At 39.4% G+C, this 25,689-nt stretch overlaps 3 protein-coding genes and 1 long non-coding RNA gene across 9 annotated transcripts in view; 1 reads left to right on the top strand and 3 right to left on the bottom strand.

Annotated features, from left to right (window-relative positions):
• Positions 1-127: 127 nt before the first annotated feature.
• LOC124137686 lies at positions 128-17,103 on the bottom strand. Of its 4 annotated transcripts, none has more exons than XR_006861550.2 (4): positions 9,472-9,626; positions 7,561-7,690; positions 1,540-1,575; positions 128-674 (listed from the first exon to the last, which is right to left on the bottom strand). XR_006861550.2 is itself a non-coding variant. In XM_048391640.1 (4 exons), the coding sequence occupies exons 2-4, from the start codon at positions 7,664-7,666 to the stop codon at positions 568-570; spliced, it is 249 nt and encodes an 82-aa protein (XP_048247597.1). In that variant the 5' UTR covers positions 7,667-7,690; positions 17,034-17,103; the 3' UTR covers positions 128-567. The 4 variants fall into 4 exon arrangements, 3 of the variants coding, with proteins under 3 accessions (XP_048247597.1, XP_046360052.1, XP_046360051.1); XM_048391640.1 differs by lacking the exon at positions 9,472-9,626 and adding an exon at positions 17,034-17,103; XM_046504096.2 differs by lacking the exon at positions 9,472-9,626 and adding an exon at positions 12,113-12,245.
• On the top strand, positions 3,201-4,832 carry LOC125377696. Its single transcript, XR_007219772.1, has 3 exons — positions 3,201-3,635; positions 4,151-4,331; positions 4,701-4,832. It is a non-coding gene; the product is annotated as an uncharacterized LOC125377696 (long non-coding RNA).
• LOC124137685 lies at positions 3,795-7,552 on the bottom strand. Its single transcript, XM_046504094.2, has 4 exons — positions 6,728-7,552; positions 5,477-5,609; positions 5,033-5,180; positions 3,795-4,771 (listed from the first exon to the last, which is right to left on the bottom strand). Exons 1-4 carry the CDS (start codon positions 6,872-6,874, stop codon positions 4,600-4,602), a joined length of 600 nt encoding a protein of 199 aa, XP_046360050.1. The 5' UTR covers positions 6,875-7,552; the 3' UTR covers positions 3,795-4,599.
• Positions 17,104-20,705: 3,602 nt separating the features above from the next.
• The window catches only part of LOC124137690, a 14,867-nt gene continuing 9,883 nt past the window's right edge, over positions 20,706-25,689 (bottom strand). The window contains exons 5-7 of one of the 3 annotated variants that reach the window (XM_048391662.1): positions 24,149-24,184; positions 21,250-21,419; positions 20,706-20,763 (exon numbers count right to left, since the gene is read on the bottom strand). In XM_048391662.1, coding sequence (XP_048247619.1) covers positions 21,274-21,419; positions 24,149-24,184 — 182 coding nt within the window. In that variant the 3' untranslated portion in view covers positions 20,706-20,763; positions 21,250-21,273. The remainder of the gene's footprint in view (positions 20,764-21,249; positions 21,420-24,148; positions 24,185-25,689) is intronic. The other 2 variants (XM_046504099.2, XM_046504098.2) reach the window with 2 other exon arrangements.

Genomic DNA, 25,689 nt, shown 5'->3' with positions numbered 1-25,689 from the left:
GTTTCCTTATCGCCTGTGCCATTTCCTTAGGGCACTTGGTGATATTGCAAGCAGTGTTTTAAAGCTTGTATGTGCTGTGCAGCTTTTCGATTGTTTTTTTATAACAATAAATCACACAACATTTATGTTTGAATCAAACAATTCTTTATTTGCGGTCACCACTGAACATCATCATCTCTACATCGGCATTATCTGCATTGCATTTTTGATGAAAACTGCATTTTTTATTTCATAATGCCAAAATAAAACAAAAGTTCGTCATAGAATATACATTAGTATCGTTTTATAATCCTTTGAGTGAGTGAGGGAGTATGGTTACAGCTGTCTGTAAATAATCGAGACTGGACCAGACATTTCGTGATTGATATCATGAGCATCGATCGACGCAATTGGGACACAATGCAATGCATCAACTTAGTCATCGTTTAATGCATGATCCTAGGAAAAACGCGGTGTGGCTACCAAACAAATTTATTCCTATACATGGTATATTGCTTGAATATTGTCACTAACGTCATAAACCGCTACTCACTCACTCACTCGTGTGTAGTTATCGTCTCGCCATATTTAGTGACTTTCTGATATCAAGGAACAAACTCGATCGATGCATGGCTGATTTCCCTGTCGGCGACAGAAGGCACACCTCATCGACAGCAGGAGAGAACCAAAGTGGCCTGCAAAATAAGATGTTTTATTATATGGTGAATGAGTGTCCACACAAGTATACAGTTTAAGTTTTACGTTAAACGAAAACACGGGCACAATGCGATATTTGTGTGATGAAGATCAGACTTTTCGTCAGCCGCTGGAGATCACTTCATCAAGCTATCACTTCAAAGGGTTTAAGATTCGTAACGACATCCGCACGTCTTCATGATTAAGGGTCTGTGGAACGTTCATGAGCCATTAATTTGATCTTTAAGGTCAAACCGATTGTTAGCTCGCCTTCAATGAAAGCGTTCAATTTTCAACATTTTAACATGGTTTATTTGAACATACTTGGTCTCAATCATAATGAAAATATGTTTACACAATCGCTCCGATTTTAGAGGCCACATCTGCTCTATTCTACCATGTGAAATTGGATGTGCAGCGAGTATTAATTTGGTATCTGATTTGTTTGTGTGTTGTTTAACGTCGCGCTCAGCAATATTCCAGCTACATGACGGCGGTCTGTATATAATCGAGTCTGGACCAGACAATTCATGAGAATCGATCCAAGGAATTGGGACACAATGACATGCATCAACTAAGTCAGCGACCCTGACCACCCGATCCCGTTAGTCGCCTCTTACAACAAGAAAAGTCGCCTTTTACGACAATAATGGGTTACTGAAGATCTATTCTACCCCTGATGTTCACTGGTACTTTTAGTTTGGTATCCGAAATAGAATCAGTTACAGTTTTTGAATCTTTGGACATTTATTCTCCACTCTGACGTGTCACCTTCATATGTTAAGGATAGGTAGGATGTTTTCACAAATTTAAAAGTCTATATGGGATATCTATCATAAATATATAGCTGATAAAACACATTACCTGTTTTTCTTGCTGTGACTGAGGTGTCTGAAATACCTAAAACAAAGGCATTAACAAATTGATAAAATAGATGCATTTAATTCAAATGAATATATGATGTATACTAAAAAAAACAACCTATCCCATCATCAGCAATTTACAGAAATGATAAACAAAATGAAGGATTAACTTTAAGCAAATGTAGGTCTATCATCACATGTTGCCTTAGTATTTGCCTCAGATTTCACATCTTCCTGGGGCTAGGGTTTTAACTGACTATAAAAGTCCAGTTTTAACCCTGGCCGAATTAGACTGGAATATTTGAGTTGTACTTTGGCTGGACTAACGAGTTTATACATCGTCCAATCAAAATCGCGTAACGAAATTGACATCCGGTTCGTGAACTGGCGTTAAGATTTCGGTCGATTACAGGATTTGCAAAGCATGTGTACCGTTATCTTAACGTCAACAGATATCTTCCAAATCATTTCATGTTTTTAATCAAGGTGCTCACATGATTTGATAGACTTTGCGAAGTAAGACCCGTTATATTACAATATAGATCCTGGGGCCGTATTTATCAAACAACTTAAGTCATAAATAAAACTTAAGTCAGTTAAAAATACTTAGTTTACTTGTTTTTTTACTTAAGTTTAGTGGAAAAACTTAAGTCATATTTAACAAAAAACTTAGACTTAAGTTTTGTCATTTTCTGACTTAACTATTAAGACTCACCTTGCTAGGCTTAAATCATGTATGTTTGACTTAAGTCATGTATAATGGCTGCCAGACGCAATTCAAGAATATTTAATGAGAGAAGAGATATACTACATTCATTAGATGACAATGAACTGATACAGCGGTACAGATTTGATAGGAACAGTATTGTTTATATCTGTGATATCCTTGAGCAGGAGTTGAGTCCTATAACACAGCGGAGTTGTGCCGTGTCCTGCGTTACGAAGGTGCTTGTCACTTTGCGTTATCTTGCCACTGGCAAATTTCAAATGTGTAACGGTGATGACCATGGTCTGAGCCAACCCACTATATCTCGGGTGATTTTTCAAACGCTTGACTCCCTCACAAGTCACCGTATCCTTCGTAGATTTGTTACCTTTCCTGTACAACCCCAAGAATTAAGACGCCATCAACAGCGCTTCTATCAGACTGCCAATTTCCCGGGTATTGTTGGGATAATTGATGGCACCCACATTCAGATTCAGGCCCCATCAGTTAATGAGAAAGAATTTGTCAACAGGCATAATTACCATAGTGTAAATACTCAAATAGTGTTTGACAGCGACGATCGTATAATCGACACTGTTGCACGTTGGCCTGGCTCAACACACGACTCCCGCATTTTGACAACAAGTGGGTTTTGTCGGATGTTTGAGGGGAACTGGCTACCAGTAAGTTGTCATCTGCTTCGAGACAGTGGCTACCCTTGTCGGAGATGGATCCTAACACCATTTTTGCGTCCTCTCCAAGGACCACAGACAAACTACAACAGGTATAAATATTACTTCGTTCAGTTCACTACGAGCACTCAGCAATAGAGTGACTTCCCCTGGTTAGGTAGAATACTATCTCAAACCTAAAAACGGAATGGAAGAGTTACACATATTTGCTGTAAAGTATTATTCAGGCATCATTCCGTTTAATTCCTACTTAAGTGTCGTAAAATTATGTAAGTAGCAAATCAGGTAAAAAAATATGTTTGATTATATATTCATCAGAAAGAAATAATAATTATTTTATCTCACTTCCCTTTTATGTATGAAAACATACTAGTATGAAGCATTGATTCTATGAAATATAACCACACACATAACAAGAAACAGCAATATTAAGGGGTTTGCAATATGTTGTCATTATAATGACCAATGGATTGAAAATGTTAGTTTCTATCGCTGAGAACATAGCAAAATGTGTTCTTCTTTTTCTTATACTCCCAATTTAAATTTTATATGATTATCTGCTAATAATGATTATTCATTGCAATTGTCAGATCACATAAGAAAACAAGGAGTTGTGTGGAGAGGGGAATTGGGCAGCTGAAACGTCGGTTTCATGTTTTACATGGGGAAATCAGACTTTCCCCACAGAAGGCTTGCAAGGTATAGAAATTAGAAAATGTTTTCATTTCTTTTTATTCAATTTCAGTAAAAAATGGAGAGTCTTCATAGACTTACACTTTAGTGGAATTATTTCTTTTTCACATTATTATTGTCAGGACTAGATATACTGTAGGTTGATAAATAAACAAACACAATACGGTGAACATTAATTTTTTATTCAATGAAGACAGTAACATTTCATCAATATGACTTTAAACTCACTCACTCACTCACTGTCATGTGTTATTGTAAAAAGGTCAACGCAATTTCATAATCTGTATCTGTATTGATGTTCAATATTCATTTTCTTTTGACTTATTTTATATCTAGCTTAAGGGAAAAAATTAGGCAAATATATCTGAGATCAAACAGTACATAGTATAACATATTTGAAATACAGACCATACATTTCACTCTTTGTCAAATTCAACACATTCTAGAAATATTTGTCATTAGATTAAGGCCACATCAGTTCATGAAAGGGTATTGTATATGCTTTTTAAACATTTTTCTAGGTAATAACTGCCTGTGCAGTGCTGCATAACCGCAGCAAAGACAGGAATGTGCCTATGCCAGTTGTACATGGAAACAGCCAATCCGGACAGCTAAGGGCACAGATGCAAGGTCTATCAGCCATTGCACCTGCAGCAACAGGGTTGAGATATAGGGAACAGTTTCCAATCACCTACTTTCCATGTAAGTTATTTCCTGCTACTATTATTTGGCACTCTAAGTATGCACTTAGTATTAATTTAAATTTTCCTAAGGGACAGCCCATTTGATATTTGGGGATGGGTGGGAAAAATACATTGTTGCAAGGTGTTTTTCTAAAAACATTTAGCTCATATCTTTAAATAAAACGATATCTGTGTCTGTAGCTGAAAAACTATCTAATCTTGATACAAAATATAATACTAGCCCCTACCCCCAAGCAAATATCAAATGGTCGGTCCCCACTTACAGTCTATTCTTCTACTTTGTAAATTTTCTTTGTTAGATACTCTTTTCTTAATCTTAAACATTCAATTTCTAATACAAGTTTTTCTTTGTTTAATGCTTCCATAGAAGTCTGATTCTGGCACTGGCAAGTCCTCTCTGGCACGTGGAACACATTGGCCATGTCCTCAACTTCACCGCTGAAAGAAATATATATACATTATTTGTGTATTCGGAGCCTTGTGTTTTGTTTTTATACAGAGACTTGTCAATAATTGCAAATTGACTGCCTGTGGCAGACACATTAGGAAAGAACTTTAAAGAAGTATACTTTAAATTTTGATTTCATAAATATATTTTGGGGAGTATGTAACAAAGCTGACAAACATGAAATACTAAGTGATGCAATAATGTTAGTACAATATCAAAATGATTAACATCAACATTTATGTCATTTGTACCTCTCTCTTGATGTCATGACATCAAGCAGTTGTAGGGCTGTTGAATCACAGGAGTTGGATATTCCTGTCAAAGACATGTTGTCCCTCCCTATGGCCTCTACAACTGCATCTGTGACAGGACTTACAGGGATGGGAGGTGGACCGCCTCCTGTAAGTGCAAGAAGCAGTATAGATTATAGTGTGAATGGTGTTATAGTATTTTGAAACATATTATCACAAAACCAACACAATATAGAGACAAGTACTCCTTTGACCTTCAAACATTGAGATAGGTTTGTGTTGGTATAATTATACTCTTAATATACAGCAACAAGTTACAATGTAGTAACTGTGAAGGAATGACAATATCCTTTTTCCACTTTCACATTAACTATATCATTTTAGGTCACCTTTTTTATCAAAACTATTTAATAACTAAACTAATGTATCCATAAGTATGTTTACCAGTGGCAATGGTTTGCAGCCTGAAATTAGAAAAGGCTTTCTTTGACTGGCTCTTCAGGTTTTTCCATTTCTTTTCAACCTCCTCCTTGGTCCTCCTGTGCATTAAGCTTGCATTGAGGGTGTCTGTAATCATCTGCAATATAAACATAACAACTCAAATGAAAAACACATCAAATTACATTAATAATTTTTGTCAGTATTAAATCATGCTATATGCACACTGTACATTGTACACAGTTTTAAGACTTAATTTCTGTCCTTGTGGTATCAACACTCAAATTGATTTCTGAAATAAAGTACTGATTGAAAAGAGATATCTTTATTTTTAAACATGAGACCAATTATTCATGATGTTTTAAGCCTTTTAATAGTTTTTATGTCCATTGAAATATAAAAATTGAAGTGATATTGTATCATGAACTGAGTATTGCGATATGTATCATATTTTGTATCCAAAGCCCAGTTTTAGCAAAGCTGTTTAGACCCAAAATTATATGGGACTGTGTTACTAAGAAAATAATATTATTCATATTTCAGTATATTGTCATATATGTTTTACATTAATATTGTAAACAAGAGTATATGTGTATTACATAATATAACATTTCATCAAGTTTATAATATGACTATGCAGCACTAGATCAAGGTTGTATGAGATCCATCACAATATATTTATTACTAATTAATGCATAGGAACACATTGATTGGTCTTGATATGGAAATGACATCTTGACCCTGTAATAAGTTATTGTTAAATTAGTTAAACTAACTTAATTGTATGCTTTTGACATGGAAGTGATAGTAATGTAACTTTAGGATACTAACATGAGGCCTAGGACTAATGTATACTTTAGAAGCTAATGCAAATGCCCCAAAAGGAGTACAAAATGACATAGATCTAGGCTACTGGTTTGGGTTCAAAATCACCGAAAATTTTGGGTAAAAATTGTTAGGGGTACAGACAATAGGCCTACCCCGATGAAGAAACAATCCACAGTGCAACTTGAAAAAGACGAAAATAATTGTTTGGGTCTCAGTGTCTAAATATGACCAAAATATATCATTCCCGTGGTACTGGACTTACGAAGTGTGATGATGGAAGGTTAGAAAACGTCTTGGTTATTATTCGACCACATGCATTCCTTGATACGCATTACGGCCTTGTCTGCTACATATGTATGTAAAATTAATGATGTAAGCAGCTAAACCTCTCAAAAAACCCATTAAAAAACCACTCACTACCTCACGTACCTGCCACGCCTCCTGTCGCTTCAAGGAGATGATGCCGGGGCCAAACTTTCCTTCAATCACCACCTTGTTTGATGCCACCAGCTCTGCTAGTAGTAACGATTCTTCTTTGGTAAAGTTTGGCCGTCTCTTTTTCGCGTCTTCGGTCATGGCGTGGGCCTATCTTGGAGCTCGCAGCGGTGTTTATTATCGTCTGCACTGTCCGGGAATTCCCCGATGACGTTTTTCTCTCTCTTTGTAAAAAGAGTTCCACTGGTAGGCTAAAAATAGCTGGGATAGTCCTTAGTGATCACGTGTTTGCATTCGGTGAAATCGACTTAGTTTCTCACGGCAGACTTAGCTAAGTTTTTTACTTAGACGCTTCGTGAATACCAACTTAAGTTTTTGACTTGGCTAAGTAATTTTTCAGAAACTTAAGTTTTTTTTAAAGTCAAAACTAACTTGTTTGATAAATACGGCCCCTGATTATCGGTCAGGGCGTTATGACCGGGGGCCACGATTTTGTTTGAAGCCAATGCATGTGATATGAGAGGTGGAATCTGATTGGTCAATAGGAGGGACTTAGAAGGGACATAACTCGTAATAGTCACTGATGGCACTTCGATCGAGCCCAGAAATTCGTCTAGTTCTGCAAAGGTGTAAACTGGACTTTTACAGTCAGTTAACTCCCTTGCCTCAGGAAGATGCATATTTCATAACTCAAATAATAATTGTCCACTGAATGTGTCTCAGAATATTAAAGGATTCTTAGGCATTAAGTTGACGGAGGAAGAGGTTGACTTTACCATTGCCTTATGCAGCCTGATCGTCTGTAACTTTATCTACAGTATAAATACCTTGCTTCGGAATAACCGCCATCACTCTGCTGCTTCCAAAGCCCGGGATGAAGTCACCAATGACACACAGAGCCATGGCAACAGACAGCACGTACCTCTTCATCATTCTGGCTGTGTTCCCCGGAGATTTCTAAATGAAATGTTTTTTGAGTAAAGTTACATATAAAATATAGTGCACAAGGCCATGTAGCCCATCTAAACTATTCTGGAATATTGTAAAATCTGTAAAGTGAAAGCAAAAATAAGCGAAATAAGTTTCAGATGTCCTCATGTTTGTTTGTTTGTTGTTTGTTGATTAACGCCGCTATCAGCAATATTCCAGCTATATGACGGCGGTCTGTATATAATCGAGTCTGGACCAGACATTCCACTGATTGACATCATAAGCATCGATCCATGCAATTGGAACACGATGACATGCATCAACCAGGTCAGCGAGTCTGACCACCCGATCCCGTTAGTCGCCTCTTACGACATTCATATTCGCCTTTTACGTCAAGCAAGGGTAGCTGAAGACCTATTCTACCCGGGATCTCCACGGGTCTGTCCTCATCTAAATTACGTCAAACAGTGATGCATAGGAATCGTACAGAGAAGAGGGACAAAATCACATGGTCAGCATGTTTGTTCTGATGCAACAGCAATACACGGGGTATGCCAAATATCACAACATGTAACTTGTTCTATTTGAGCAACGATCTATGTTATTTTGGGAAGTTACATACAGTCACCGAGCCTAAACACCAATCCATTTCCGTAGGCTAATACCCCAAGCATCATATAATGGGAGCCTATTTTAATGTGTATCTCAAATACCATAATTCGTCTTGAAATAAATCATTGTTGCTGATATATGACTATTTTAGTTAATGCTTTGTTTCCATGAGCGAAGTAACGTGATCCTTTACGTGATCGTTGATGACTCTTCGAACTGATCCATCATAAACACTTACTGGTGTGATGCTAAATGTTTTTATTCACTTAAAGGGACCACTGGCCACTTATGCATGTATATATTATTAATTATACGTAATTAATTATACTTGAACAGAACGCTGTATGTGCACACGCTGAATGGATATTATATTCATATATGACACAACACAAGTTGATTTTGCCTGATGGTTATATATAACAGGATTATTCTGAAGAAAACTATTTCGTTTAATAGCAAAGTTACAAATAATGCAAACTTATTAATGATGCTTATTCTGTTACAAGAATACACTGTATTGGATTGATGTGTATAATATCGACAGATCGCACACTAGAGAAGGATCACAGGCGTAACATAGGCCTTGATATTGGATAATATCTGCAAGTTTCTAACACAAGGACGTGACTGGATGAGCAAGATCTGACAACATTCAGTTTAGATGTTTCTACATCAATATACATGATTATATTAGTGGATAAACAAGCACCTTTAAAAATACCTTTTTGCAGCATTTGCTACAAAAGTGGTGAGACCATTGGATGCAGTTGAAATAGAATTTGCATTTAAAGTGTTGTTTGTAACATGTTTTGTGTGTTTGTTTGTTGTTTCACGATTTAACGCCGCATTCAGCAATATTCCAGTTATGTGACGGCGGACTGAAGATAATCATGTTCGGACTCAAATAATCGACTAGACAATCCAGTGATTGACATCATGACATCTCACTCTCACTCACCTTATTTTCAGGGATCAGGATCAAATTACTGTTATTAACGCATTGAAACAAACTAATGTCAACAGGTCTTGATTTTTTTCCACTAACATAAAATGTAGCCACGCTAGACCTAATCTGATCCTGATTCACTACGAACCTTACTTGTCAAAAAATGAATAAAAGATTTCAGTAAATTAAAAATTTAGAATATAAATCTGCTAAACAACTAACGTAAACCGATCTCTCTAATTAAACTCACCGTCTGATGTTCACCAGCAGGATGAGAACGTCGATGTTGTTATTTAAGTAGACGTGTTTGTCCAACAAATGAAGTCGTATTTCCCAAGACGAGGCTACAAATGAGCTCGTATTTTCCCAGACGAGTCTATCATGTCAGACACCAACTTGTCATGGCCAACGTGAATGTATAATATGATCCTCAAGAGCGTCATACTTGTTATTCTTCGTCGAAGTGGTGTGGACACTCTATACTGCTTAAGACACCGCCAGGGATAATGTTTCATAACTTTCCTTGCATGTTTCCTTATCGCTTGTGCTAATTAACTGGGGGATATTATTGCAGGCTTCGTTTAAAGCTGCACATGTATGTAATCAACAGCTGTTTTTGATTACTGTTATATCATATCACATGCAGAGGAACTAGTTATTGGTCAGTAAATAAAAATATATACCCCCTACATGCACGTAGAGAAAAGGAGTGTCACTCGCCATCTTGTCGGTGTCGAAATCGTACATAGAATAGGGGGAGTAGTTTGAGCCTAATATTAAAGAATCGGATGTAGAACAGGGCAGTAGTTTGAGCCTGATATTAAAGAATCGGATGTAGAACAGGGGAGTAGTTTGAGCCTAATATTAAAGAATCGGATGTAGAACAGGGCAGTAGTTTGAGCCTGATATTAAAGAATCGGATGTAGAACAGGGGAGTAGTTTGAACCTAATATTAAAGAATCGTATATAGAATAGGGGGAGTAGTTTGAGTCTGATATAAAAGAATCGGATGTAGAACAGGGGAGTTGTTTGAGCCTGATATTTAAGAATCGGATGTAGAAAAGGGGGAGTAGTTTGAGCCTGAAACTCAAGAATCGGATGTAGAATAGGGGGTGCAGTTTCTGATACTCAAGAATTGGTTGTAGGACACAGTAAGTATCCTGATTTAAGGGAGGCACCTTGAGTTTTCCAACTAAAGATGTCAGCCTATTTCAGATTTAATTAGCCAGGTGTTTACCCTGACAAATACAAGCAGACGTCTGGTAGCAAAGAGGGAAATACACTTCCAGGTTCAGCAACGTTAGGACTACAATCTGATACCATATCCAGAATTTTATCATTTGGATAACTAGAATACGATGTGGTTGTGAATGAGTGAGTGGGTTTGATTTTATGCCGCTTTTAGCAATATTCGAGCAATATGACAGCGGGGGACACCAGAAATGGGCTTCACACATTGTACCCATGTCGATAATCGAACCTGGGTCTTCGGCGTGACGAGCGAACACTTTAACCACTAGGCTACCCCACCACTCAAGAAGGTAGCCTAGGGCTACCGGGTATGCACTTATTTTGCACACTGGATCTACTCTGATCCTGTTCCACGGGGATCCTTCAAGGGGCAATAAACATCGATGGAAACGAGCACATTAATATCTCTCGCTGACCCGTGAAGATTTGTAAATTTGTAAAGTATACACATATCTCAAAAGTACAGAACCATTCATATTCGTTACGAGAGACAAAGAATAGGTCTTCAACAACCCATGCTTGCCGTAAAAGGCGACTATGCTTGTCATAAGAGGCGACTAACGGGATCGGGTGGTCAGGCTGGCTGACTTGGTTGATGCATGTCATTGATCCCAATTGCGTGGACCGATGCTCATGATATTAATCACTGGATTGTCTCTTACAGAATCGATTATTTACAGACCGCCATCATATAAGCTGGAATATTGCTGAATGCGGCGTTAAACAACCAACCAACCAACCAACCAACCATTAATTACCATCTGGTTCTTATTATTATACATATTATGAATGTGTACAACGAGCTTTAACTTTCCACCTGAAGGAAAACACTATAGCTTATCATTTCAAGACAACATAGTGAAGTAGACCAGTTATTACATTAATTTGAGTTAGTTTGATGTAATTAAAGCTCATTGGCTAACGGTTGTTTATAACCTGAGATATGTATAGTGTCGTTGTTTGACAATCTCATCTTGATCTTGTTTTCAAGGTTGTTTTTAACAAAAAGTAAATGACCAGTAATGTTACTGCCCTTTAATGAAAACAGCTGTATTACTTTGTCTAGTCACACTATGGCTGGAATATTGCTGATGTGACTATAACTCACCCACTCACTCACTCAATATTGTGTTATATAATTTTAGCGAAATTGGGTGTGAACCGATTGGCTGATCGCACACCTTTATTTACATCGATCAGGATCAAATTACTGTTATTGACGCATTTAAACGAACTAATGTCAAAAGGTCTATCTGATAAAACACACCGTTTGATGTTCACCAGAAGAAGGAGAACATCAATGTTGTTATACAAGTAGTATACAAGTCTCACAAATGAAGTCGTATTTTCCAATACGAGGCTATCAGGTCATATACCAGCTTCTCATGGCCAACTAATGGGGTGGGTACCCGGGTAGTAAATTTGGACCCAGCCCCACACGCTAGACCTACTCTGATCCTGATTCACTGGGATGCTTTGAGCAAGAATCAACATCGGTGCAAAACTGCAAAGTAATATCTATTGCTATCACTAAAAAACTTACTTGTCAAAAAATGAATAAAAGTTTTCAGTAAATTGAAAATATAGAATATAAATCTGCTAAACAACTAACGTAAACCGATCTCTCTAATTAAACTCACCGTCTGATGTTCACCAGAAGGATGAGACGTCGATGTTGTTATTCAAGAACGTATCCGTCCCACAAATGAAGTCGTATTTCCCAAGACGAGGCTACGAATTAGCTCGTATTTTCCCAGACGGGGCTATCATGTCAGATACCAACTTGTCATGGCCAACGTGAATGTATAATATTATCCTCAAGAGCGTCATACTTGTTATTCTTCGTCGAAGTGGTGTGGACACTCTATACTGCTTAAGACACCGCCAGGGATAATGTTTCATAACTTTCCTTGCATGTTTCCTTATCGCCTGTGCCAATTCCTTAGGGCACGTGGTGATATTGCAAGCGGTGTTTTAAAGCTTGTATGTGCTGTGCAGCTTCTCCATTGGTTTTGATAACAATAAATCACACAACATTTATGTTTGAATAAAACAATTCTTTATTTGCGGTCAACACTGAACATGATCATTTCTACATCGGCATTATCTGCATTGCATCTTTTTCAAATGAAAACTGCATTCTTTATTTCGTAATGCCAAAATTATTCCTCGGGATAAAACAAAAGTTCGTCATAGAATATACATTAGTATCGTTTTATTGATGTTAATTACGGATCCAATGACATGAATCCTTTGAGTGAGTGAGGGAGTATGGTTCTACATCGTTTAATGCATGATCCTTGGAAAAACGCGGTGTGGCTACTAAACATTTATATTCCTATACATGGTATATTGCTGGAATATTGTCACTAACGTCATAAACCGCTACTCACTCACTCACTCGTGTGTAGTTATCGTCTCGCCATATTTAGTGACTTTCCGATATCAAGGAACAAACTCGATCGATGCATGGCTGATTTCTTTGTCGGCGACAGAACGCACACCTCATCGACAGCCAGAGAGAACCAAAGTGACCTTAAAATAAGATGTTTTATGGTGAATGAGTGTCCACACAAGTATACAGTTTACGTTTTACGTTAGACGAAAACAAGGTTGAAATTGAACATACTTGGTCCCAATCAGAATGAAAATATATTTGCACATTGCTCCGATTTTACAGGCCACATCGGCTCTATTCTACCATGAGAAATTGGATGTGCAGCGAGTATTAATTTGGTATCCGATTTGTTTGATTGTTGTTTAACGCCGCACTCAGCAATATTCCAGCTATATGACGGCGGTCTGTAAATAATCGAGCCTAGATCAGACATTCCTGTGATTGACATGATGAGCATCGATTCACGCTATTGGGACAAAATGACATGCATCAACCACGTCAGCTAGCCTGACCACCCGATCCTGTTAGTCGCCTCCTACGACAAGCATAGTCACCTTTTACGGCAAGCAGGGGTTGCTGAAGACCTATTCTACTCCAGATCTTCACGGGTACTTTTGGTATCCGAAATAGAATCAGTTACATGTATTCTGAACTCTGACGTGTCACCTTCATCTGGTAAGAATAAGGTAGAATTTTTGGACCACTGAAAATTCACAAGTTTTATAAGTCTATATGGTGAGTGAGTGAGTGAGTGAGTGAGTTGGGTTTAACGCCGTTTTAACAGTATTCCAGTTATATCACGGCGTGTCAGCTTAATGTGGGAGGAAAGCCCGAAGTGATGCAGGTCTTAGACGTTTACCACTTCGGTGAAACCCACGAGCACTAAGTCTATATGGGATATCTATCATAAAAATAAAGCTGACAAAATACATTACCTGTTGGTAGATTTGTGACTGAGGTGTCTGAAATACCTAAAACAAAGGCATTAACAAATTGATAAAATAGTTGCATTTAATTAAAATGAATATATGATGTATACTAAAAAAACAAACCTATCCCATCATCAGCAATTTACAGAAATGATAAACAAAATGAAGAATTAACTTTAAGCAAATGTAGGTCTATCATCACATGTTGCCTTAGTATTTGCCTCAGATTTCACATCTTCCTGGGGCTAGGGTTTTAACTGACTATAAAAGTCCAGTTTTAACCCTTGCCGAATTAGACTGGAATATTTGAGTTGTACTTTGGCTGGACTAACGAGTTTATACATCGTCCAATCAAAATCGCGTAACGAAATTGACATCCGGCTCGTGAACTGGCTTGTAGATTTCAGTCGATTTCAGGATTTGCAAAGCATGTGTACCGTCAACTTAACGTCAACAGGTATCTTCCAAATCATTTCATGTTTTTAATCAAGGTGCTCACATGATTTGATACACTTCGCGAAGTAAGACCCGTTATATTACAATATAGATCCTGATTATCGGTCAGGGCGTCGAGACTGGGCGCCGCCATTTTGTTTGAAGCAAATGCAAGTGATATGAGAGGTGGAATCTGATTGGTAAAATAGGACGGACATAGAAGGGACATAACTCGCAATAGTCACTGATGGCGCTACGATCGAGCCCAGAAATTCCAGTCTAGTTCTGCAAGGGTGGAAACTGGACTTTTACAGTCAGATAACTCCCTTGCCACAGGAAGATGCATATTTCACAACTCGTATACTAATTGTCCACTGAGTGTGTCCCAGAATATTAAGGGATTCTAAGGCATTAAGTTGACCGAGGAAGAGGATGACCTTCCCATTGCCCCATGCTGCCTGATCGTCTGTAACTTCATCTACAGTATAAATACCTTGCTTCGGAATAACAGCCATCACTCTGTTGCTTCCAAAGCCCTGGATAAAGTCACCAATGACACACAGAGTCAAGGCAACAGACAGCACGTGCCTCTTCATCATTCTGGCTGTGTTCCCCGGAGATTTCTAAATGAAATGTTTTTGGAGTAAAGTTACATATAAAACATAATGCACAAGGTCATGTGGCTCATCTAAACTATTCTGGAATATTGTAGATTCTATAAATTGAAAGCAAAAATAAGCGACATAAGGTTTAGATATCCTCACGTTTGTTTGTTTGTTGTTTAACGCCGCACTCAGCAATAGTCCAGCTATATGGAGGCAGTTTGTAAATAATCGAGTCTGGACCAGACAATCCAGTGATTGACATCATGAGCATCGATCAACGCAATTGAGATACGACAGCATGAATCAACCAGGACAACGAGTCTGACCTCTCGATCCCGTTAGTCGCCTCTCACGTCGACGAGCATAGTCGCCTTTTACGTCAAGCAAGGGTTGCTGAAGACCTATTCTATCCCGGATCTTCACGGGTCTGTCCTCATCTAAATTACGTCGAACAGTGATGCATAGGAATCGTTCAGAGAAGAGGGACAAAATCACATGTTCAGCATGTTTGTTTTGATGCAACAGCAATACACGGGGTATGCCAAATATCACAACATGTAACTTGTTCAATTTGAGCAACGATCTGTCATTTGGGAAAGTTACCGAGCCGAAAAATCAATCCATTTCCGTAGGCTAATACCCCAAGCATCATATAATGGTAGCCTATTTTGATCTGTATCTCAAATACTATAATTCGACTTAAAATAAATCATAGTTGGTGATATATGACTATTTTAGTTAATGCTTTGTTTCCATGAGCGAAGTAACGTGATCCTTTACGTGATCGTTGATGACTCTTCGAACTGATCCATCATAAACTCTTACTGGTGTGATGCTAAATGTTTTTATTCACGTAAAGGAACCACTGGCACATTAAATCGTCTGCTATCCCTTCATGTAAACAAGAATGTCAACATTCCTATCCCCGATTAAAGTGAACGATTTTGTCAAGATTGACGGAAATTTGCTTGGAAGAATAGTGAACATGACATACTCACTGAACAGCTTTAGCGTCTAGCTGAGCGACAAGTCCCTCGTTTTATTCTAAATGCAAGACATTCCGGAAAGAATACAAACAAGAACATCGGGATATCTTATAGTGAAACAATAGCGTTGTCGCGGTATAAAACGAATTCTATGAAAGAGGGCGAGACATCAAAAGACAACGACATTGACGGTTGTTTAAAAAAGTAAGACGGATGCTCACTTGAAAGAGTCTTTTAAATTGACTTTACTTGTTGTAGGATCAGTTAACACAGATTGTTGTTGTTAAGAAAGTGCAGACCGACAAGAGTTTTATTGGGTTTTTTCGAAGTCATGAGAGCTGGGCCCACTTGCACAAAGTCATCTTAGCGCTAAGCCTCTCGTAAGCCTACGTTAAAGTATGGGAGTTACGTTCATCTCAGTGCTAGGATCGCTTTGTGCAAGTGGGCCCTGGTGACTTTGAGGGGACTTAAGGAACACTGTCGGCACGTGTTCCTTCATTTCGAGGGGCAATAAACATCTGTGGAAACGTGCACATTAATATCTCTCACTGCCATCTGGTTCTCATTCCAAGAACATATTATAATTGCGTACAACGAGTTTTGATTTTCTCCCCTAAAGGAAAACACTATAGCTTATCATTTCAAGACAAAATAGTGAAGAAGACCAGTTGTTACATTAATTTGTATTAGTTTGGTGTAATTGGAGCTAATTGGCTAATGGTTGTTTATAACCTGAGAATTATATAGTGTCGTTGTTTGACAATCTCATCTTGGTCTTGTTTTCAAGGTTGTTTTTAACAAAAAGTGAATTACCAGTGATGTCACTGCCCTTTGGTGAAAACAGCTGTATTACTTTGTCTAGTCACAATATGGCTGGAAAAGGGCTGATGTGACTATAACCCATCCACCCACCCAAACCCGCCCACCCACCCACCCACCCACCCACCCACTCACTCACTCACTCACTCACTCACTCACTCACTCACGCACGCACGCACGCACTCACTCACTCACTCACTCACTCACTCACTCACTCACTCACTCACTCACTCACTCACTCACTCACTCACTCACTCACTCACTCACTATTGTGTGAACCGATTGGCTGATCGCACCAACTCACCTTATTTTCAGGGATCAGGATCAAATTACTGTTATTAACGCATTGAAACGAACCAATGTCAACAGGTCTGTCTAGTTAAACTCACCGTCTGATGTTCACCAGCAGGATAAGAACGTCGATGTTGTTATTCAAGTAGACGTGTCCGTCTCACAAATGAAGTCGTATTTTCCAAGACGAGGCTACAAATGAGCTCGTATTTTCCCAGACGAGGCTATCATGTCAAATACCAACTTGTCATGGCCAACGTGAATGTGTAATATTATCTTCAAGAGCGTCATACTGTTATTCTTCGTCGAAGTGGTGTGGACACTCTATACTGCTTAAGACACCGCCAGGGATAATGTTACATAACTTTCCTTGCATGTTTCCTTATCGCTTGTGCTAATTAACTGGGGGATATTATTGCAGGCTGCGTTTAAAGCTGTCCATGTATGTAATCTGCAGCTGTTTTTGATAACTGTAATCACTCAACATTTATTTATTGAGCAAATCTGTATTTGCTGTCCCCATTGAACATCAAAATCGGCATAATCAGCGTGTCAACATTCATTATGTGTGTGTGTGTGTATGTGCTTTAGTGTATGTTGGCGAGAGTGTCTGTGAATGCAAGTATGTGTTAGTGGGAGTGTGTTAGTGAGTGTGTGTTAGTGAGTGTGTGTGTGTGTGAGTGTGTGTGTGTGTGTGTGTGTGTGTGTGTGTGTGCGTGCGTGTTTTAGCGTGAGTATGTTGAGAGAGTCAGTGAATGCAAGTGTGTGTTAGTGGGAGGGCATGTGTGTGTGTGTGTGTGTGTGTGTGTGTGCTTTAGTGTATGTTGGCGAGAGTGTCTGTGAATGCAAGTATGTGTTAGTGGGAGTGTGTGTGTGTGTGTGTTTGTGTGTGTGTGCATGAGTTTGTGTGTGAGTGTGTGTGTGTGAGTTTGTGTGTGTGTGTGTAACACTGACTTTGGCAACCTGCTCGCCGTGGGCTGCGTCCCTGTTCCGTGTGAGGAAGGGCTTTGAGTGAGTGAGTGAATTGGGTTTAACGTCGCTTTTAACAGTATTCCAGTTATAGCACGGCGTGTCAGCTTAATGTGAGAGGAAAGCCCGAAGTGATTCAGGTCTCAGACGTTTACCACTTCGGTGAAACCCTCACCCACGCTTGTGATGTTTATGTATCACTTTACAGCAGTGATATAGACTAACATCTAGTCTCTGAAATGAACATATCGTACAGAAAAAAACCAGTTGTTCAGTTATCTTAACAAAAATATAATGAAAAGGAGCCCAGTGACTCTCTTCATTTTATACTGCAGTGATCTAGACTTGCCAAACATTATAGACCTGCATGGGCTGTATTTGATATATATTTGTATCAGGGTCTGTAAGACAGACTAAGCAATCATATTACGATTTACAATTCCCTTATCCGTTTACTACATCGCGCGGACGCCGCCGTTTGCTGTACCTGCAATAGAGATTGTGGTGATGTGATGGTTAAATTGGATTTAAAACATGGCTCCTTTGTCTTGACTGTGGATTAACTAACTGAAGTACCAGTTAAGCACCACTTGGCAATGAATTCCCCTTTCTTTCTGAGGTACTTTTCCCCCAATAATTTTCCTTGATGAGAGAACAATTTCATGAGAAATGTGTGACGCCGCGAAGTGCGCACCGAAGGCTAACATATACTACTCAAAAGAAGTAAAGGATCACCCGATTCTCTCATATTGGTAATGTTAACGTTAATCTGCCATGGCATGAGAGATTAACTATTGTAATATGAAAGAATCAGATGATCCTTAACTTCTTTTGAGTAGTATATTTAATCTGCTGCCATGGCGACATGGAATTAAAAGTGACAAAACCCTTTCCATCTTAATAAGAGTGAGTAAGTGAGTATGGTTTTACGCCGCTTTTAGCAATATTCCAGCAATATGACGGCGGGGGACACCAGAAATGGTCTTCACACATTGTACCCATGTCGGTATTCGATCATCTTAATAAGAAATTTCAAAGTCAAAAACGAAAGTCAATTTTCCATTCCGACTGTCACGAGCATGTGTTTATGAATCACTATCAAATTGTACAGATACCAGGTGAGCGTATCCTGCCCAACCGGTGGCACCAATCACAAACACATGCAAAGGCAAATCAACATCTTCTTGGAAAGAGTTGTATGAAGTTCTTTGAAATTTTGGCAGAAATAGCATGATCGATTGTACCTAAAAAGTTGTGAAATGTAGACACCAAGGGCTGGAGCTGCTCGACATAGGGAAAGTTGACTATTGGAAAGTCGTACCTCTTGCCATAAAGTCTTGTGTTTTGTCTCTCTGAATCTTTATGCATAGATCTAAACATGAAGCAGATGAAGCGGTCTCACTGGTCTCCTTCATTTCTAGTTCAGGTGGGTAAATCAGGGGAGGGCATTTAGCTATTTGATGGTTATTGAACGATAAGAGATAATTGATATACCTGAAGTTAAGTTAAACCTCTTGCCAAAATGACCTTCTTTTGACCTTGCCAATCTGAACAGGAATTCTGATTCAGATGCGCAAAGAAAGAGATCAGCAAAAAGGTAACACAATTGATGCCCATGGGGATGCCTACTTCTGGCCGAAGTTATCCCAAATGTCTTACCCCTAAGTTTACATAGATGTTATAAATGTTTGTTTGTTTTTTGCTTAACGCCGCACTCAGCAGTATTCCAGCTACATGACGGTTGTCTGTAAATAATCGAGTCTGGATCAGACAATCAGTGATTGACATCATGAACATCGATCTACGCAATTGGGATACGATGACATGTACCAACCAAGTCAGCGAGCCTGACCAACCGATCCCGTTAGTCGCCTCTTACGACAAGCATAGTCGCCTTTTACGACACGCATCGGTTGCTGAGGACTTATTCTACCCCGGATCTTCACGGGTCTGTTATAAATGAGGACATCCAGAGCGTGTATGAAATGAGCAACAGTTGCTAAATGTTTGCTTACATCAGAACTAATAATTAATCCGTTTTCGAACTGCTAAATATCTGTTTTATGCTGTATGTTTTGTTATTCTCTGCATTGTACGTACGTGTGATTTGTTAGATTTTCGTTTAACAAAACGAAAAGATAGAAAATAAATTGCTATTATCTTCATGCTACTATGTTTGCTCATAATAGGCCCATCAACATGGGCAAGTAATATTTAGGTGATTGATAAATGTGCTTGAGTTGGTCCAAAATGAATTGGACATGCATATCATTAACCCGAGTCGGCAAGGTGCACGTGCAAAAGGCTCGGCGAACACGTGCATTACGGAGGTCGACTCACACAGTGTTCTCACAGCTGGGCATAGAGTTCCTGAATATCTTTTAAAATACCCTTAACAAAACAATTTTTAAAAGTATTTTAGGTGCTTTGAATGTTGGCCATGGTTTAAATAGGTTAGATCACTTTCATTCCGATGTTAAATCGTTGAGTGTCCCGGGGTTTAACTGATCATTTCTCAACGATTATAATCGGATTCTCATGGTCTAACCTATACATAATTATTGCACATAGACAGCGATTTGTGTACGTGCGTGTACAAGTTTGTATAGTGCCATATCCCCTTAATGCCGAGCAGGGATACAACAATTACCATCTTTTGATATTTGGTTATGACGCGGCGGGTATTGAACCATCGACGTTCTCCGGGAACACGATCTATCAAAATGACCACGGAGGCGGTCCAACAGCCACCGGCTCGCTCACCAGTCATTGCTGACTTAATGAATCACACAACATCTATGTTAAATTTAAGCAGTTGTTTTTATTAGCTGTCACGATTGCACATCATCCCAGCATTATCTGCAAATAATTAACCATAAACTACAGGCATCCGAAACAGTTATACATGTATTTATTTATATAATTTCGAAATTTGAAAGACATATAAACCATGTATAGTAAGCCTGGCCATTTAACATCTTTTTATCTCATCCGTCCTTCAGAATGAGTTATTTATAGTTTTATATTTTACGCAAAAAAAAGTTGGCAGGCTAGTTTGTTTCCGATTCCATTTTGAAGTTTACATATAATAAGTTAAGAGAACTATACAGATATGAAATGTCGTTAAAGAAAATACTTGATCATTTCATATGATTTTAATTACAGAGCCATTGGCATTAATTCTTCCATCTGAAAGTGAGTGAGTGGTTCTACGCTGTTTTGTGTAATATTGCAGCAATAACATGGTTGGGGACACAAATATTAAGAGATTCCTTTCCTGATGTCGCGAGCCATGATATTGCTGGAAGATTGTTACTAACGGCCCGAACTCACTCACTCACTCACTTCATTGGTGACTACACACGTTGTCTATCTGACTTCTAGCTGACGTCTGACTGCTGCTTGTGATGTCCGGGAGCACATTCGAACGATGCACGCCCGATGCCCACGACGACGACAGAAGGCGCACATCATCGACAGCAGGACAGGGGTCATCTTAGGCCTTAATGTATCATCTGTAAAATATATTTAATAAATATCTTTATATTTAACCCTTACCCTAACCCTAACCCAAAGTCTAACCCCACACACCCCCCCCCCCCCCCCCCCCACCCACCCCCCTCAACACGCAAACACGTGTGAACTTGATAATTAAACTTATGCGTCATGAAAGTAGAAACAGCTCCACAAGGCTGGGTCGTCCGAGTAATGGTTTTAGGTTCACAGAGGTCAGACAACCATATTCGAAATGTTGTGTTTGTCATGACTCGGATTTATCATATGGAATTGACATAGTTCACTCTTGTGGCGAGTATATGTATATGCTATGTCTGGATTATCCCGATTCCATTGGGTGATTGGGCGTTAAAGGCAAACTAGTGATGAAGTGTTTGTTTGTTGCCTAAAGCCTCAGTCACGCAGACAATGTGACCGCGATGCACCATCCTGGCGGCCAGAATATTTGACAATCGCAATGAGGTTTCAGGCGTCTCTGAAATGTTTCACTGAGGTCGCCACAAGGTTTCAGAGCGGTCGCAAAACCCAATCGGTCGCAACCAGTCTTTTGAACATGCACAAAAGACTGGCTGCGACTGATTTGGTCGCTCGGTTTCATTGGTCTCCTAGAGGTCCCCAAGTGTCTTATTCCAATCGCAGACTGGTTTCCACTGTGCGGCGATCGGTGTTGACTCTTCTAGTGGCGACCTATCGGTGATTGATCAGTGACGAGGCGGTGATCGACCGGCGCTTCATCGGTGACTGGTTGTCGATCGGTTGCAAAGTGGTTTCCACGTGTGCGTCGATCATTCGCCGTTGGGTTTGCAACATGTCACCGTCTATAAAAGACCTGTTTGGGCATTACAGCATCATTTTGTCATAAGTACTCAGAGAGTTCCAATCAATTATTTCCATTCATCACCATGGTCCGTAAAGGCAGGAACACAAAAGAACCAGAAATTGTAGAAGATACAAGAGAACTGCTGTCGTGCACAGGTCTGTTACAAATGAGCCAGAGCCGACAACATCTCAACAAAAGAAGAGGCGGATACCTGATGAGGAGGAGTGAGTGAGTGAGTGAGTTGGGTTTTACGCCGCTTTTAACAGTATTCCAGTTATATCGCGGCGTGTCAGCTTAATGTGGGAGGAAAGCCCGAAGTGATGCAGGTCTCAGACGTTTACCACTTCGGTGAAACCCACGAGCACGGGTATGGTGCTGACAAACCTAGAAACATAATCGGGGCGAACCGGGATTCGAACTCACAATCATAGGTTTCTGGCGTGCCCAAGGGACGCAACTCTGCACAGCGAATCGCGGCGCCTTAGACGACTGGGCAACCCGTGCCCCCTGATGAGGAGGAAGAGCCAGAGATGTCCGATGTTGACAGCCTAGCCAATGAGATCATAACGACTTTCTCTCTGCAACTCTGCCATCAGATCCTCATAGTCTCCCAGCTATGGCCTTCTCGCGATCCGAGATCTCAGCCAATACTGATTTCACCTTGTCCTTCTTATTCTTCTGTACACAATCATGGCAGCAACTGCAGCATTTTGATTTATTCTTTGCAGGCGGAGCAACTGCAACTGTTCTGCTGTTAACATCTGGACAACTTGCAAAGAAATGATTTGATTCAGAAAAGCACCCTTTTTAGACGCATTATGTTTTGATCGGTGATCGATCGACAACTAGTCACCCACCAGTCCCCGTTCAGTTGCAACAAGTCATCGAAGATTCGCTGACTAGTCACCGATCGGTCTCAACCGGTTGCAAACATTTCGCCGTAACTGCAGTGAACAGTTGCCGATCAATCACTGACAAGTTGCAAAACCTATCGCTGATTGATCGGCGATCATTCGCTAATTCCAAATATGGGCAGAAGGAGTTGCACCGGTCTCAGCGATCGCCAGTTGGTTGCAAAGGGGTTGCGTCGCGGTCGCATTGTCTGTGTGTCTGTGTGACTGGGTGACTGTAGCTTAACGTAGCACCAAGCACTATTTCTGTTGATGTTTGTTTGTTTGTTTGAAGTTTAACGACGCACTCAGCAATATTCAAGCTATATGACGGCGGTCTGTAAATAAACGAGTCTGGAACAGACAATCCAGTGATTGACATCATGAGCATCGATCTAGGCTATTGGGGTACGATTTCTTATGATTATGAATGCGTTATGATCATTTTGATTATGGGGAGAGTTGTGTCGCTTTAATTTATCTGGAATAACAAAAGTCACATTTTTGGCATGTTGAAGTTTATCATCTCCTTAACGTAATCTATATATAAGTAAACTGTACCTCACAGCATTCTAAACACATTTTTGACATGGCCGCCACGACAGCCAGTGAATCGTTGTGAAACTGTCATATACAATTGGTGGAATGCTGAAAACCTTAATTTCGAGTTTTGATGTTTCACCACCAATAGTGAGTGAGTTGGGTTGAACGCCGCTTTTAACAGTATTCAAGTTATATCACGGCGTGTCAGCTTAATGTGGGAGGAAAGCCCCAATTGATGCAGGTCTCAGACGTTTACCACTTCGGTGAAACCCACGAGCACGGGTATGGTGCTGACAAACCTAGAAACATAATCGGGGCGAACTGGGATTCGAACCCACAATCATAGGTTTCTGGCGTGCCCAAGGGACGCAACTCTGCACAGCGAATCGCGGCGCCTTAGACGACTGGGCCACCCGTGCCCCCAAAGTCTATATGAGATATATATCATAAATATATAGCTGATAAAACACATTACCTAATCTTCTTCGTGTGACTGAGTTGACTGAGGTGTCTGAAATACCGAAAACAAAGGCATTAACAAATTGATAAAATAGATGCATTTAATACTCCACAACACATTCCATCATCAGCAATTTACAGAAATGATAAACAAAATGATCTAACTTTAAACAAATGTAGGTCTATCATCACATGTTGCCTTAGTAATTGCCTCCGATTTCACATCTTCCTGAGGCTACTTTGACCCGTTCAGGGCATGTTGTTTCAATATTGTTTCCCATCCTCTGTGTTTTTTCTTTGTGTTGTGAGCCGGCGTTTATGCTCAGATATACGGTAGGTTAACAGGACATTCGCTTCGGGAGTAAACTGTGAGTGTGCATTTTGCTATTCAGAACATATGATCAAATGAGGGTAGGGTTCATTCCCGGAAATTAACTCATAAGCTGTTCCATGTTACATGTGAATTCAGATTGCTGATTGTGCCCTACGCTATTCATACTCGTGTTAACTATTTGGGAATTTTCGTTTCCACGCTAACATATTGTACTTCGTTCATTTGTAGGTAGGGTTCGTTTGTAAAACACAACTCTTAAAGGGGGGCGGCGGAATCAAGTAAATCTTTCAGAATTTAAGATAATCAAGTTTGTTTCCTTTCACAATTTTTTTGAACATCATAATTATACTGAAGCCTATGAGCGGCTGAATTTGGATGTTCGTTATCACTACTGTCTTGGATATATAAAGACATGTTTATCTGGACACATTGTAATACTTGGTGTGCATACACATAGTGTCTATCTATGAAGGTGTGCACGAGTGGTCATAAAAACGGTTTTACTTACATGCGTATTTTAAACTATTAGATAATTCCGCATGATGTCAGGAGGTAGTGAAATATATGCATATTTGCTTCATGTGTTCTGGTTCAATACCCGCATAGCATCTATAGATGTCAGGAGGTAGTGAAATATATGCATATTTGCTTCATGTGTTCTGGTTCAATACCCGTATAGAATCTATAGATGTCAGGAGGTAGTGAAATATATGCATATTTGCTTCATGTGTTCTGGTTCAATACCCGCATAGCATCTATAGATGTCAGGAGGTAGTGAAATATATGCATATTTGCTTCATGTGTTCTGGTTCAATACCCATAGCATCCATAGATGTCAGGAGGTAGTGAAATATATGCATATTTGCTTCATGTGTTCTGGTTCAATACCCGTATAGCATCTATAGATGTCAGGAGGTAGTGAAATATATGCATATTTGCTTCATGTGTTCTGGTTCAATACCCGCATAGCATCTATAGATGTCAGGAGGTAGTGAAATATATGCATATTTGCTTCATGTGTTCTGGTTCAATACCCGTATAGAATCTATAGATGTCAGGAGGTAGTGAAATATATGCATATTTGCTTCATGTGTTCTGGTTCAATACCCATAGCATCTATAGATGTCAGGAGGTAGTGAAATATATGCATATTTGCTTCATGTGTTCTGTTCAATACCCGTATAGAATCTATAGATGTCAGGAGGTAGTGAAATATTTGCATA

Source organism: Haliotis rufescens, unplaced genomic scaffold, assembly GCF_023055435.1.
Source record: "Haliotis rufescens isolate VD_foot unplaced genomic scaffold, xgHalRufe1.0.p SCAF_94, whole genome shotgun sequence".
NCBI lineage: Eukaryota > Metazoa > Mollusca > Gastropoda > Lepetellida > Haliotidae > Haliotis > Haliotis rufescens.
This window is presented reverse-complemented; position numbering and strand designations above follow the sequence as displayed.

Excerpts from the sequence above, each read along its gene's own strand:
- LOC124137686 (XM_046504095.2), bottom strand. The coding sequence starts at position 2,988 with ATGGTGTTAGGATCCATCTCCGACAAGGGTAGCCACTGTCTCGAAGCA. Across the intron at positions 1,576-2,786 it reads ATTTGAGTATTTACACTATG|GTATTTCAGACACCTCAGTC; the intron begins GTAATTATGCCT and ends CCTTTGTTTTAG. Across the intron at positions 675-1,539 it reads AGTCACAGCAAGAAAAACAG|GCCACTTTGGTTCTCTCCTG; the intron begins GTAATGTGTTTT and ends CTTATTTTGCAG.
- LOC124137685 (XM_046504094.2), bottom strand. The coding sequence starts at position 6,874 with ATGACCGAAGACGCGAAAAAGAGACGGCCAAACTTTACCAAAGAAGAA. Across the intron at positions 5,610-6,727 it reads AGCGACAGGAGGCGTGGCAG|ATGATTACAGACACCCTCAA; the intron begins GTACGTGAGGTA and ends TTTATATTGCAG. Across the intron at positions 4,772-5,032 it reads GTCATGACATCAAGAGAGAG|CGGTGAAGTTGAGGACATGG; the intron begins GTACAAATGACA and ends TATTTCTTTCAG.